The sequence below is a fragment of the Neolamprologus multifasciatus genome, chromosome 8 (assembly GCF_963576455.1).
Source record: "Neolamprologus multifasciatus chromosome 8, fNeoMul1.2, whole genome shotgun sequence".
Classification (NCBI taxonomy): Eukaryota; Metazoa; Chordata; class Actinopteri; order Cichliformes; family Cichlidae; genus Neolamprologus; species Neolamprologus multifasciatus.
The window spans coordinates 9026443-9041894 of NC_140446.1; the positions used below are offsets into that span (position 1 = coordinate 9026443).

General features: G+C 40.3%; 1 protein-coding gene across 3 annotated transcripts in view; it reads left to right on the forward strand.

Moving 5' to 3' along the window:
- Positions 1 to 953: 953 nt before the first annotated feature.
- LOC146512449 (cytohesin-1-like) overlaps positions 954 to 15452 on the forward strand; it is a 30741-nt gene continuing 16242 nt past the window's right edge. Inside the window, exons 1-3 of one of the 3 annotated variants that reach the window (XM_085171148.1) lie at positions 954 to 1284; positions 10771 to 10853; positions 15034 to 15098. In XM_085171148.1, the coding sequence (XP_085027274.1) occupies positions 1203 to 1284; positions 10771 to 10853; positions 15034 to 15098 (230 nt within the window). In that variant the 5' untranslated portion in view covers positions 954 to 1202. The other 2 variants (XM_085171149.1, XM_085171150.1) reach the window with 2 other exon arrangements.

The following is a 15452-nucleotide window of genomic DNA, read 5'->3' on the forward strand; positions in this document are numbered from 1 at the left end:
TTTCACACGTCTTGCACAATGTTGTTTTGTCTGGCTTTTTCACTCTGCTAGGAAGTGGTTTTGATTCAGCCTGGTGCTTCTATTACTGCCGACACTGCTATTCAAATGCTGCTGACGTTAATGCTGTGAATTTCAGTGTCGCTACCTTTCTACTGATACTACACTTATCCTTCAGGCCTTCATTGACAAAAACAAAACATTCTTTTTTGTCCATTAGTCATTCTTTTCTAAAGGGCTCTATTATGTGATACAAAATAAAACATCTCTGACCCTTAATCCAGAGGATTAATGGTGTAATAAACACTCCACAATATCCCATAACCAAAAGCTTACTCATTTGACAGTTACCAGCTTCAGACACCACCCTTAGAGCTGAATAATTTGCTGCTAAAAAAAACCCCCCCTCATACACTGAAGCTATGGCTGAATGAATCTGATAGGGGGCCCAAGGGCAAAAATGATTAGTACACAGTAATAAGCATTATTCTGCACAAATGACTTTGTGATAATTTTTTCCACCATAAGTCAATGAGAACTATGTCACGAGACCTCCAAATGGGTTAGTCAAGGTTATTTAAATGAGACTCAAATACTTTTTGGATGCTCACATACCCCCTACCCCACACTGCTTAACACATAGGACTTCATACAATAGTGCAATCTTTCTTGCAGCTCTATCTTTATATGTGTACGTTCACTCAGCTCTGACTAAACTAAACTGGGCTCTGATGTGTGTGTGGGGGAGTAACGCAGGATGATATGAGGCTGTTTGCATGTGTGTGTACATTTGTCATCAGCTCCAAGAATACTTCAACAACTGTTTATAGGGACACCGCCTGCTTCAGTTTTCATAATCAGTATAGGTATCCTTTTGTACTTCTTCAAAACCCTAAAGTGCGAGATTCCTTTGTGTGTGTGCAGTGGTAGACGTGGATGGGTTTTGATACACGAGTGAGGTCAAGTGTGTGATCAAAAGCGAGGAGAGAGCGTGAGAGAGGGAGAGAGAGAGGGGGAGAGCGAGTGGAGAGTATTTTTCTGAGAGTTCGTCAGAGTCTGGTAGCCGTCAGGAGCGAAAACCGCCTTTTTTTTTTTTCCAAGGAGTCCAGAGTTGCTTTTAGTAAAACATGACGCAGGCTTAAGGACGAGTAAAAAGAAGATGCTGCAAAGAGGATACTGAAACACTGAAACTCCTGACTGGTGTGATGGGGACAGTAAGTGAGCTGTGTGCGTCCAGTTTCCAGGCATTTCTCTGCCCTACAGTCCGCCCGGGGCCACCTGCTGCAGGTGAGAGCTTTTAAGGAACCCCGTCTTCTTGGTTTGGATAGAAAATGTGTTGTCGGGTATTTGTGAGCAGATTTCAAGGATTACAAGGTGTTCATGAGTTTGAAAAAAAGTGCTTAAAAATGAAACATTATTGTTGTTATCGCAGCTTTTTGTTGGTTTTATGTTGCTCAGAGCGACGTGGAGCGCAAGACTGGCACAAAGTGCTATCAGTGTTCAGTTGCCTTGGTGATTTTCAGTTAGGCTATCAAGACACAGAGCACTCTGTAGTGTGCGCGTGTGTGTGTGTGTGTGTGTGTGTGTGTGACATTTCTATGTACATACATGAGTCAGTGTGTATGTGTTTGTGTGAGATGGTGGGCTTGATTTGAGAACATGACGCACACCCATCACGGTCTGGTCCAGGATCCTCCTCTCCAGTGGGTGCTGCACAGAGTGACATAATCTCCATCGCTGCCCACTGCTCTCCCTCTGTGCAGGTGCTTTCATGTTGTGTCAGGGTGCTCATTCAGAAGCCGTTATAACACCATGAAAGCAGCACACAGATTACATCCATTTACCTTGAGCTTTTATGACTTTCCAGCAGCTTCTTATAGCTTCTCTTTCTTTCTTTTGTTCCTAAACCCTTTAGTCGATCAGGTTAAGTGTAGCCTGCTTTGACATTACGATTTTAGCGCCCTCCTCTTTAAATGTTTTCATGTTTTCTAGTTTGCTGTTACATTAAGAGAGCTGTTCTTTGTTTAAAGTTACTTGATGTGCAGAAAAAAGAGGAATGAGGCTGATAAAGACAAACATTGTAACAGCACAAATCTATAATATTAACAGAAACTGATGTGATTTTGCTGACAAACTTCACAAACCTGTTGATATTTATGATTTATGAAGTTCAAATGAGAAGTGGACTTTTTTTAAGGCCTGCTTTGTCAGCCCTGATTGAAGACTTACTGGTTCAGTTACCTCAACTTGTGCAGACAGTTTAGTTCAGTGCATCCAAGCTTTTAAATATGCTAGCCCTCTATCTCAGTGTGAAAATCAGCAGCAGCTTCTCTAAAAGTCCTTTTTTTCACTCTTGATAATGGACTGACCTCACTGTGAGCTGTTTGTATCATAACCAGAAAAAGTCCCCCTTAAAGCAAACTGTTTTTAATGTTTTCCGAGCTGACCCTTTAAGCTGTTGAACAGCGGCAGCTCTTCCTTACCCCACCCCAACATATCCTGTTTTGACGTGTCCGAACTCTGAATAAAGCACCAATTCAGGCGCACAGCTGCAATCCTTTTCCCTCCTTTCCTCCGTCCTTCACTACACCCTCTCCTCTCCCTTCCTTTTTCACACAGGCAGGCTATCTCTGATATCAAACCCAGCTTCCTCTGGCTTCACACCCTCGTTGTTAAATATGTTTCTCTTTTCCAGCGGGTGGGTACTATTATTCTAACATTAAATGTAGAGACAATTATGTCACTTTGTCAAAATCCCCAGCCCAAAAGCCATTAAAGGTGATTTTAGCTCACACATTAATCAGTATAGACATAAATACATAGAAATCTGAAGTTGCAAACATATAATGTTGCTGTGATTTTCAGTTTTTTACTACACAAAATTAACTATCTATCTCTCTGTACATAGTTGAAGTGAGATATGCTGGTCTGCATAATTCAGAAACATTTCATCTGCTGGGATTTTCTAGCATAATAATCTCTAGGATTTGCAGAGAAAAAGAGAAATTATCCTGTGAGCCACAGTTCTCTGGAGAAAAAATGGGCAAAAATTTTGCTGAGGTCTGAGGTTTGGGGGAGAAACCTTAATTGCTCTGATAGGAGGGCAACGGTATAACTTACTTAAAAAGTTGTTACAACCAAGGTATAGACAAGACCATCTCTGAACACACAGTACCGGAAACCTTGAAGCAGATGGGCTACGTCAGTAGAAGATACCACCATTTGCCACTGCTGTCAGCTAATAACAGGAAACTGAGGCTACAATTCACACAGAATCGCCACATTTTGACAACAGAAGATTGCAAAAATGTTGCCTGGTCTGATGAGTAATTATTTCTGCTCGAACATTTGGATGGCAGGGTCAGAATGTCCCTTAAGCAAAATGTAATGATGTGAGAGATATTTTCTTTGCACACTTTGGGCCCCTTAGTACCAATTCACCATCAATGAAACACAACAATCTACCCGAGTACCTTTATGACCACAATGATCAATCTTCTGATGGCTGCTTCCAACGGGATAACGTAACTCATCAAAAAAGCTTAGTTAGGTTTTTTGAACGTGACAATGTGGTCACTGTACTCAAATGACCTCCACATTCACCAGATCTCAGTCGAATAGAGCACATTTAGGATGTTATGGAACTGGAGTCACATGATGGACATAGAACCAACAAATCTGATGCTATCATGTCACTATGGACCAAAGTCTCTGGCCAACATTCCCAGTACTAGCAAGGTGTACCTAATAAAGTTCATAAGTGTGTATATACTATGCATATAGTATATGCATATGCATATATACTATGCAGTACACACACAAACATATATATATATATATATATCCTATTCTATACACTGTATACTATAGTTGAGGCCTCTATAGTTGTATACCTAAATGAAATAAAGAAATTGTCTGCTTGTGAATTTATATTTTCACAGTGTAGTATAGTGTGGTGGTTTATACATTTACCTGATAACCGGCAGCTCCACGAAGTGATCCCCGGAGGAGACACAGATCCTTTGAGTTTGCGTAAGAAAAGACATCCGGTGTAAAAACTCCCTTGGCGACCCCTTCTGCGTAAGTGAGCACCACAAAGTAAAGGATATGAAGTATAAAGGATGTGAAAACCATAACCCATACCTATTTTTATTTTTAATTTCTGAAGACAGACAGACAGATAGACACATAGATAGGTCTTTGATTGGCTGTTGCCGCTTAAGCCACGCCCCCACCATCCTGCCAGACACCGGCTGTCTCTTCGCAGTCAGTTGTCATCAACTGCCAGTCTAACGGTAACTGACTGAAAAACTAGACACACTATAGCCACTTATTTGGACTTTAAAGTTACTTAGAAAGTGTCACATTTAGCGTGGTTTCCTGGGGACAGCGCTGACCAACAGTAGGAACATGGTTCTGGAAATGGAAGACGAAGTTGGTAAGTTACCTGACGCGGTTTAGTTAAACAGCGTTAACCTAGAGGCTAACACGGATAGCTAGCGCACTAGCATAACTTTGTGCATAGTTACGGATAGGTAAGCGAGGTGAGCTCGCTCCAGTAGCAGGTACTTTTTTAGTATGTGTTTTGGCATTTAATATCCTGTACTCAGAGCGAAAGCAACAAGTCCTCATGTGTCTGACTTATTAATGCTCTTTGGGAGTCTTTATTAACTGGCACAAGAGATCTATTATTATTAATCTGGGTCGGTGCCAGACCTCCTGGGGGGCTGTACGTATTGTGCAGCACCAGATGAGTCTATAAATACAATCAATGCAACCATTTATTGGTTCGGAAGTGAATGAACTGCACTCAAAACAGCAAAGAGTTGTCAACAACACAGGAGGCTGTAAACACACACACGTATAGTTATGAATTTGGATTATAAGTCAGCGTCTTCGCAGCACCGCTGCTGTTTCCTGTGAAAATGACATACAGGATACATACAGAATCTCATACAGGATGGTGCCCCACCTTATTCTGAAAAATAGATGGCTTAATGTTCATAAGAGCAAGGGAAAGCTATCAAAATGAACTTCCGGTAATATGAACTGCATTACAACTTTATTTCACCTTACTTTGGAGCATCATTTTAGTAGTGTGTTTCTTCCACTTTCTGTGCACTGCAGCTGACATTTTATAATGCCCGCACTTTATTTCTCTGTAATTTAAGTATTTCTTCTCCGGGGCACATCGTGTTCCCCCTCATGTTCTTTTCTCATTTTATCGGTTTTAGCCTCATTGCTTATTGGACTTAGCCTTAAGGCTGTACAAATGCAACCAGGGAGGATTATATCCTTACTGTTGAGCCAGTTATCCTTGAAATGGACAATTATGGGCTTGTGAACACTGAAACAGACAATTACTGACTTGTGCGTTAGGAGACGCTGAGATCTCAAAATACAGATATTTTCTTGTTGTAACCAAACTGCTTTGCCTTAGGTCCTGGGTCATGGTACTTTCTGGTTGCAAACACATGTGATGAGCAGAGAAAGAAGAATAAACTGTTGTTTTTGATATTGGCTGCATTTTCCATCCCCAGGAGAAGTGAGTCAGCCTTCTCATTGCTTTACCATATATTTTGGTATGGCTTTGTTTAGGAGACGCACAAGGGTTATTTCCAGCTCTGAACAGGCCTTCGGTTCATGGCTACACGTGGTATTAACTGCATGGAGCCTGAGTTGCATCACTTAACAAAGATCTATGCATTTCCGTGTTAACCATTAAAACACAGTATATTTATAGATTCTGTCATCCTCTTTGCCTCCCACACTTTTTTAGACATTTTTGACAGAGTGAAACAAGAAGTCTTTCTCTCTGGGGTTTATTTCAGGAGGGGTCTTTGTTTCGAAGGTGCCTTTGTAACATTAGCTAACATCTCCCAACAGATTATACTGTCCAGGTTCCTTTTGCAGTGGTATCTTTTGACGTTTTCTCTTATTTTCTTTAAGCAGTGGAGCCGTGGTTAGTTGTGATTAGATTTTGTCTAGTCTTTCTGCTTGTCAAGCTGTCATGAGCCCCACCATCCAGCAACCTTTTCCTTTTTTTAAAGGAATATTTTAGGGATTTTAATTTGCCTCTGTATGGGAATCACTCATTAATCACTTTTGTGAAAGTTAAAGCAAGAATGTTGCAGCTCAGTCAGCCGATTTAGTGGCTGTGGATGAAAGGAAAACTGCTTGCTGGAGGTCAAAGACACTAAATAAACAGCAAATAAACTTAATACAGTCTTTGAAAGAGAGTTTGAAATGCTTGCTTGTTTGTTTTTAACTGGCTAAAACTGCTTCATTGGGCTGGAAGGCAAACAATGTCCTTGCTCATGTGAAGCTGTACCCCCCATCCTTTTTTAAAAATTTCCTCCTTGTCCCCAGTCTCCACGTGGGGGAGTCCGTTCATTGATGGAGTAAATGAGCAAGGGAGGAGTCAAGATGGACAGAACAAGGAGGAGGGGGAGAGAGATGAGAGTTCAAGGGTCCCCCCCCCCTCTTAAACACACATTTGTCCTTATCCTCATTTGCTGCCCTCCCTCCTTTGCTGGAATGAGGTTATAAGGACTACTGAGGTTAGACTGGAGGACCACAGGATTTGGGTTAGGGATTGGAAAGTTTGGTCAAAGCTGGTTTATTTGAAAGAAACACGCTTTTTCTTTTACTGGAAGTGATGATAAACCTAAAGCTGTGTGGACTTCAGTGCTATAAGCTGGGCTGAGCTGGTTGTACTGGGACCATTCTTGCTGCCGGTGGCGTCTCTCGGCAGACAGAAGCTTTCTTGGGTATGAGTATTAGAATTATGACGCAAATGTGTAGGTGTTCAGTTATCCTGAATGAGTGCATGTCCTCTTGTGAAACTTTTTGAGAACGGAAACCAGAACAGATGCTAACTGTAACTTGACTGATGCGGGGTTTTTTTTGTCTCTCTGCTTCAGGAGGATGTGATGTGGTGCAGACAGTGGAAGCAGGTTATAGAGCAAACTTTAGGCCTAGGTTTGATGGTTGGATATGCCAAGCAGCTGGTCCTAGCAGAGACACTAATACATACTCAGTGCCCTTGAGACTATGCAGAGCAGCTGGTTTGCAGAGTGAGATGAGGTGTCTTGGTATTTATGCCAGAATGTGTGTGTGTGTGTGTGTGTGTGTGCCAGTTTGAGAAAAGGACAATATTTTCTTTCACAAGCTGTCATAAATCGTTTGTTTTATTTCCTCTCTTAGCATAGAGGGGAAGTCAGTGTGAATGCCAGTTTCACTGACTCAATACTCACATAGTTTGTTGTTTATGCCCTCAGGTTTATAATAAGAGCTGCTGCAGCCTACTTAAACCTCCTTTTGTGGGTCAGGGGTGTGCGTGACTAGCCAGTTCATCACTGTTTATAAGTCTGACAAATACAAATTATATTAAATCCTTCGGTGCCATTTTTGGATTTTGACAGTCACAGATGTCTGGAGGTCCCAAGTCTTTCAAATGGTTTGACAAAAACGTACTGTAATTACAAGTTTGCTTAGATTGTCATACTTTTGTTTTCTATGAGAACCTTTGGTGGGAATTTACTTACATTTCATAGTCCAGTCTGGTATTAACTGATAATATAGAAATGATCTGTAAGATTTGTCCTCAGCTAGATTACATCTTGTATAAAGTTGTTAAGCTTTACTCATTAAGATGTTAAGCGAAAAAAATATTCTCCCTTAATTTACCAGTGTCTGTTAGTAATGTGCATCTACCACCTGAAAGAGGCAGTGCACCTACAAGCTGTTTATCAACCGCTAAAAAATAATACAGTGTGCTACTGACTAGCAGGTTTGAGACCAGTAAACTATGCGTGCCACTGTGAAGTTGAACGATACTGTAAAAGAAGCGAAGAAACCCAAAGTAAACATTACTCCAGTACAGCCATCACAAAGCCACGTAAAACTCGTGATGCAATGAGTATGTCTCAACTATTTGCAATCATTTGAGAGCAGTTTGTGGTTGGGGACGATCTACAAATAATAATTCCCAGCGTATCATGATGTCCTACACACAGCCTACCGTATATAAAACAGCTACATGTTGTAGCTGTGTGCTGTCACCAGGGGGCAGTGTGAAAAATATGTGGAACAAGTAGTCCCTGGGCTACTTCTGGATTTTGTTGCCTGTTTCGGTCCTGTCGTTTAAAGGACAGAAGTTGTAATAGAGAAGCCCTCAGAGTTAAGGGAGCCCAAGCAATTAAAAACAAGGGAAGCTGTTAAGTGCAGCCACTGTCTGTTTCTTTTTTTTGTTCTTTGATCAGTTTCTTGTACACCTTTGCGGGGAGCTAGCTTCCTTTCCTGTTCAAGCCAACCTTACCACCGATCAGAAAATAAGAAAAAAATCAAGTTTGGTTTTAAAAGCTAACCTTCACACGCCAGTCTTTAAAGTGGCGGGCATCCCAAAAGCCTCTAAAAGGCTGTGAAAACGTTTAGACTCCAAGAAGTAAAAACTCCCTGATTAACAATTTGTATTTTAGTTATATTGTAAAACATACTAACACGAGCCTAGAGTACCTTATGTGTTAAACATTTGATAAATGTTTCTGCAGAGGTTGACACTCAGTAACATGGTCACAATGGCAAAGTGAAGTGAACAGTTGACTTGAATCTCTCAGCAGGACTTCTCTAATGAGGCCGACAGACAGCAGCAGCACAGCGTGATTTGTCCTCTCTGGCTGCTTGTTATTCAACGTCAATTGTGACCTTTCTTCCACTTTTTCTTAGGTTAGACCATTTCATACAGTAGTTTTATTGTGAAGCACAGACAAGAGGAAGATTCACTGTTGACAATGCAGAGGTGAGCTGTGTGCAAATATGTATGTGTGAAACAAGAAATATTCCACATCAGCACAATGGTGCTGTGGTCCCTGAGCCTGAGTCCCAGAGGAAAATCATGAAAATTTTCAATCAGGTTTCTTATCTGGGGATTCATTTGTTCAATCAAAGTGGAAGTTTTTGTTTAAACAATGCTCAAAATTAACAGGAAATTGAGATTTCTGTCAAAAAAAGATAACATTATAATCATAGCGAACCTACAAAATCCTGTCCTGAGCCAACCCGATGTGTTGTTTTTACATTTTTTTCCTTTCCTTTTCTTCCCACTCAAGCTTTCTTAAGAAAAACCACAAGTACGTGTATCAGCAGCTCTCGTCTGTTCCTGTGTTATCGTTGTTCTGCAGATATATTGGGTGTCTGTGGGTACATGAACCTCCCTTCTATCAGCGTACACATTCGTTCATGTACGGTTGGGGTGTTTCTCATAAGGAGGAACACCATTCAACTTTGATAGGTACACTAATATATCAAGTCTAATGTGCCAACTGTTAGTCATCAGATGTTTTCTTTGAGGTTTCTATGTGAGGTCTGACTGTTTTTTTTCTTTTCTTTATAGACCAAAAACAAACATCCTGTTTCAGTAACAAAACCTTCAGCTCATGTTATAAAGTTCATGATAGTACATGAAATCTGATCTGATAGATCTATTGTTTTACTTTATTTTGTCTTCTATTAGTTTCAGTTTTTATTATTATGATATGGATTGTATGTGTCAGATTATAAAATTTAGGAAGTACACATACATCATACAGACTCATCAGTGTCATAAAGGCTCCTTGGGAAAGGTGTGATCACAGAATTAATCAAACCAGACCAACATTAAAATTATTTCCTCTAGTTGTGTATAGTTGTGTTTTCATTATTACATTATTAATCCACACTTGGTTTTTGTTTTGTTTTGGGGTTTTTTTCTGTTTTAATTTGCTGTTATACCTGTCAGTGCAGAGTTTTCCCTAAAGTTCACCAAGGCCTTCCTTAAAAGCAAGAATCATCAAAGTTATTAAGATAAATTATCCAGGAGCTGTGAGCGTTGGTGCAGTTTTTGTAATTTAAATACATGCTGAGATTTAAGTACTGAGCTCATGTGGATAAATTATTCACACTATAGTCTCTTATTATTTTGTAGTAAATAGCAAATAGTATTGTTGTTTTTTATCTTTTTGTCTTTACTTGTGTGGAGGACCAGAGGAAGAATATGGTTTGGGACAAAGTTACTACCGATGTTATCATGTTGATCTTAATTTCACTTTTTATTCCCTTTTCCTGGTAACAACTATGGTGCTTGGGCTTTTTTGACCTCTAAAAGGGACATGCCAGAAAAAGTTTGTCAACCACTGCAGTAATATAACCTCACCAAGAGAGTGTGTGTGTGTGTGCATGAGTGCGTGTGTGTATACATGTGAGGACAGAAGATTGGCATGCTACTATACTTATGGTGACAAATTGCGTGTCCCATGAGTCTGAAGGCATTTTTGAGGCTCAAAATGCGGTTTTAGTGTCAAAGTTAAATTTAGGTTATGGTTACATTTTGCGTTAGAGTTAGGCATTCATTTTTGATGGTTAGGGTCAGCAGCTAGGGAAAGCATTATGTCACTGAGATGTCGTCACTAAGATATGAAAATGATTGTGTGTGTGTGTTTGTGTTTGTGTGTTTATATAAGACCGAGAGGTTTGCTTTCTTCCTCTAGTTCAGGACTGAATTTTGGGTGGTGGTGGGGTGGGGTGGTGGGTATATGATGGATCAAAGATTGTGTTGCCATAGTGACCCTGAGCAGTGGGAATTTCAGATCTCTGTTCTTCATTTGTGTGTATGGTTTTCTTGTAGTTTTTGTTTAATTTCAGTTTGATTCCAGAGGGGATTTTCACATTTGTATTTCTTCTCTGAGGGAGAGTATTTGATCTCTTATTTAGTGCTGCGTATACTTCTGTCCTCAGTGCCTGATGACCTGAGTCCAGAGGAGCGTCAGGAGCTGGAGAGCATCCGGCGCAGAAAACAAGAGCTGCTGCAGGACATACAGGTAAGAGTACACCCACATTCTTTGTCCGAGCCAGTTGATGTCCTTTCCAAGCTGAGCTCATCTGGGGTTTAAAGCATGAAAGTCTGAAATATGTCTTGTTTTATAATTATCTAATCTAATTTATTGTGGAACGGATGTAAATAAAGTCACTTGTTTGTGCATCAGAAACTCAACCACTCTTTGTCCCAATACAATTTCATTTACTAAGCATCCATCCATAATATTTCAATCATTATTATTAAAGTTGGAAGAGTAATCTTCCAGCAGAACCAGATCCTTTGTTGGCACCTGTCCACCTCCACTGGTTGGGCCAATTCTGGTGCAAAAAGATGTGATCAAAAGGTTTCAGGAATTGGCCCATGGAACCCCCTCCGCCCCTGAAAAACACAGATTTAAATTTGACTGACCTTTAAAGTCATCTCCTTGTGTTCTGATAGCTTGACAGTTATCTTTCAGCTTGCTTTGTATTTAATCAGAGTCGAGAAACTCTTAACTCTCATGATGAGTAGGGCAGGCGGTGCTAGTGTGACTTTAAAATTCAGTCAACCTGATAAAAGTCCCTGCCTGACCTCCTCCGAATCAGCTGCTTTCTTTCTCTAATAACTTTAAAAAGTTGTGCAAAATTCTACCTTCACATAATGAAAACCGACTGAATTACTGACCCTTGAAGTACATAGGGTTGGTTTGAAATTAAGTTCTCTTATTTCTTTCAGCATTTCAGCATCCCTTAATGATCTGATCCCTTGAGGTCTGCTAAAAACAAAATCTATTTTGCACCACTTTAAATGTCATGGTCTAAAGTCAAACATTTGTTTTTGTTTGGCACAGTTTCTCCTTGTAGACCTGGTCTACCAGGAGAGTTTGCTCTTGGTTCTATATGATGTTAGTGATCTTAAGTCTGTTGTTCAAACGATCTGTTTGCAAGGGGCAGCCAATTGGCAGAAAAATGGTTTAAATGGAGAAGAGCTAAAACTGCTTGTTTTGGACAGAGGATGAACCAAAGACCTGTACCATTTATTTATAAAATGAATGAGGATTATTTTGAACTGTAAACCCTGTCAAGTTACCGCACTAGAATCCAAAGAAGAAAAATACTGAGTTGTAAATATTCCAGGTCCACATTAACATGGGGTCTGTAGCAGCATAAAGTAGGTATCATTTATCCAGCCCTTATATTAGCTTTATCAGAAAGGTAGAGAGGCTCTGTCCCCTGAACCCAAACTGGGAGCTGGTTTACTAGAGTAAAAGCTCTGTCCCACATTTACCTGTTGGGAAATCTAGATTTAATGTAATGATAATTTCCTTAATTATGGATATATATGTGTTTTTCCCAACACAGTATTTTGGAAAACTGGTTGTTAAGTTTTAATAGTAATGTGAACCAGTTATCAGTCATGTTACACTGCAGTAAGAGTATTTCTTTTAGCTCTCTACCATTCATTGCTCTGGCAGCTATCACTGAATTAATTAACAGTCTTTTAAAAATCATGATGAAACTTAGTTTGGTGAAGTGTTTGAGTTCCTGCCCCACTAGTCCCTGTACGTCATTTCATAATTATAGGGGTTATCACATTCCCATTCTTCTGTGAAAGTACTAGTGGGTGTTTACTCTTTTATCCTGTCTCTGTTTTCTGTCTTAATTACTGCCTGGATAAAATGCTTTCTTAACTGAGCAGCAATGAAACAGGATTTTGTTTTTGTCCTTGCGCTGCACCCTGTGGTTGTCTGGAACATTTGATTTTTTAAAACATTTTTTTTCCAGAGTAGAGACACACAGGAATTACAAACCCTGCTTTGTGTTGTTTTGTCTTTGTCTTTAATTATTTTCTCTCTGTGTGTCCTTGAGAAGATTTTTCACCTCCAAGTCTAGACCACTGTGTCTGGGGAGGTGTGTGTGTGTTTGGAGGGTAGGGTGTATACGGGTATGACCACCAGAGCGTTACTGTATACACTGAAGACAGATGATCGTCTTTGTCTGAGGGGGATGTACCTCTAATATGCATGTGTCCTCTGGCTCTCTCAGCCTGGAGAGACACATTAACCCCCTGCTTTAGTTCCCTCTACAAGCTTAAATAAATTAGCAGGACTGCCTGTGTCAGCTCTTAATGTGGAGAAATTTGTTATGTGAGATAGAGGATAAAGCTGGCCTTGTGACTTTAATGTAAATTCAACCTACTTGAAGGATAAAATTCAATCAGAAAATTACGCAACACACAACAAGGACTCACCGTCCATTTCCATATGTCAGATTGTTTGTTAAAACAGTGTTTTTATAAAGTTTTATATGCTTGTTTGCATAAAGTTGGACATGCAAATGTCATTGCAACTCATTTAGAACTGAAACAAATTAATCTCCAATGAATTTGACTCAGGAGTAACTTGTTGGTTTCAGTTTGTGTCTCTTGTAAGGTTTAGATTATCGTGCGTTGTTGGGAAAATGACATAAAGATCAGCTTTATTGGCAAGAAGTCACTATCGTCGACCACCGACATCAGAATCCATCACCATAACCCTAATGGACTGTATATAAAAGATGGACATAGCCAGTGCAATGTAATGTACTTTATTGGTTTGTGTAGTTCCATTTGGAAGTCTGAGCATTTTGACGATCACCATCTTTTCAAACCAGACAGATAGAGTTTTGATTGGACTGAGAAACCATGCCCTGCTTTATTGTCTGTTTACTCATTTATAAAAATTAGCAACATATTTTTTAACAAAGACTTTAAGGGATGAGAGACAAGGACAAAACACAAACTGTATACAGAGTTCTGAAATATATAAACACGTGGGATGTGAAAAGAAGTCAAGAAATTCCCAGTACATCATGGGATGTCCCCTCTAGAGCCTGCGCCTCCAGCAGCCTAACCAAAAGATGGTTCAGGGTCAGCTGATCCAACCCTAACCTCTTTGCATATCTCATGTCTTTATCAAAAGGCCAAATCTGAAAACAAACCCTTAAAGTAGCAAGTGTGTCTCTGTTCTTAACCCAAACTGGGACCTGGTTGCTGAGGGCTCAGCCCTCCCATTCTACTTTTGAGAGGGAAGTGATCCGCTGGAAGAATTTGATACTTTAAGGTTTTTGATGAGGCCTGCTCAAGCACACAGAATAATGAGAAATGTATCTGCTGGTAGTTGCTGAATGATATCAGCAGCAAGAGATGACTCAAACAAAAGTGACATTAGGCACTTTTTTTTTTTAACTGAGATTTAATAAGGTAAGCTAAAAAAATATTTTGAGCCTGATCTATAGCAGAGAGCTGTCAGTGTGGTGGGAATCCACAACACACACAAAGAAACACTCAAACACACAGCCTCCAGGCAACAGCGCTGTGTAAACTGATGGATGGAGTTTATTATCAAGGTCAACTCGCTTAGCGTCTCTCTTCACTAAGCCCCGCCCTGTCTTTCCCTCAGGGCCTGATGGGTAATGAGCCATGAAATATTCCAGTAGTGGAGACAGAGGACACAGTCCTTATTTACCTTAGCTGATGGTGATGTAGCATTGTTTTCACACCCTCATATGTCTAAGAACCGATTCATCTGCTTCTGTCCATTTTCTGTAATTATCTTAGCCTTTTATTGTTATTATTGTGTCTTTATTTCTTTCTCTTCTCAGGACCCTTGGCAATCAAAAGTCTTTGATCCTGCGTATTCCTGTCTCCCCACCAATGTTGACATTGGGTGTGGGGGTATAGTCTGGTAAATTTGGGTCACCAGCGGGGAGGGGAGTGGTATGAAGGGGGAAAGAGGGGACAGGAGGGGTTGTAGGCTCTGACCCCAGAACAGGTGTTACAGATCCCAGAGAGGTTTCTTTTAAAGGGTGGCTGTTGCATGTAACCCAGCAGAGAAAAAGAATGAGTCTGTCTGCGAGTGTGTGAGTCATATCTGCATTTTTAGGGGTTTAGTGGGTCATCTCTTTAGTGGGAAGTGCTTGTATGGATGTTGGTCAGTGAGATGTAGGTGGAACAGACCACCATGTGTAATTCATTGTGACAGCAAGATCAAAGCATCTCCAGAGGGCTCCTCTGAAGGGTTAGATCTCACACAAATGGCACATGTAGATATGTGCTGTTTCCCTTCAGCTTCTGTACTCAAAAAAACAATCAAAATAATGATCCCTTCTCCTTCCCCCTTCTGTTTCATCACTTCTTTCCCTCCTCTTTCTGTCTGCACTCAGAGGCTGAAGGATGAGATAGCAGAGGTGACCAGCGAGATTGAAAACCTGGGCCTGACTGAAGAGAGGTAAAGTATCTCTCAACTACCATTTGTGTGCTTGTGCGTAGGCAGCAGCACTCTTCTCAGCCTTTGTTTTGGAGGATTTCTAGTCAGAGAAAAGACCAGAAAAATCTGTCCAACCATTAGAGCACTGCCTTATGGGATTATTGATTAATCCATCAGATAATTAGCAGAATATAAGACCAATTAAGGTTGCCAGTGGGACATGAAAAGTCTTCAGACTGCTTATCTTGACATTCAAGGCAGATATTCACTAAGGATATGAATCACAAACTGGTTTCAGTTGACTGTTGTCAAAATAGTTCGACATGTTTATTGAGAGATGCATATTGCATAATAATGACATAAAGACCATAAGAC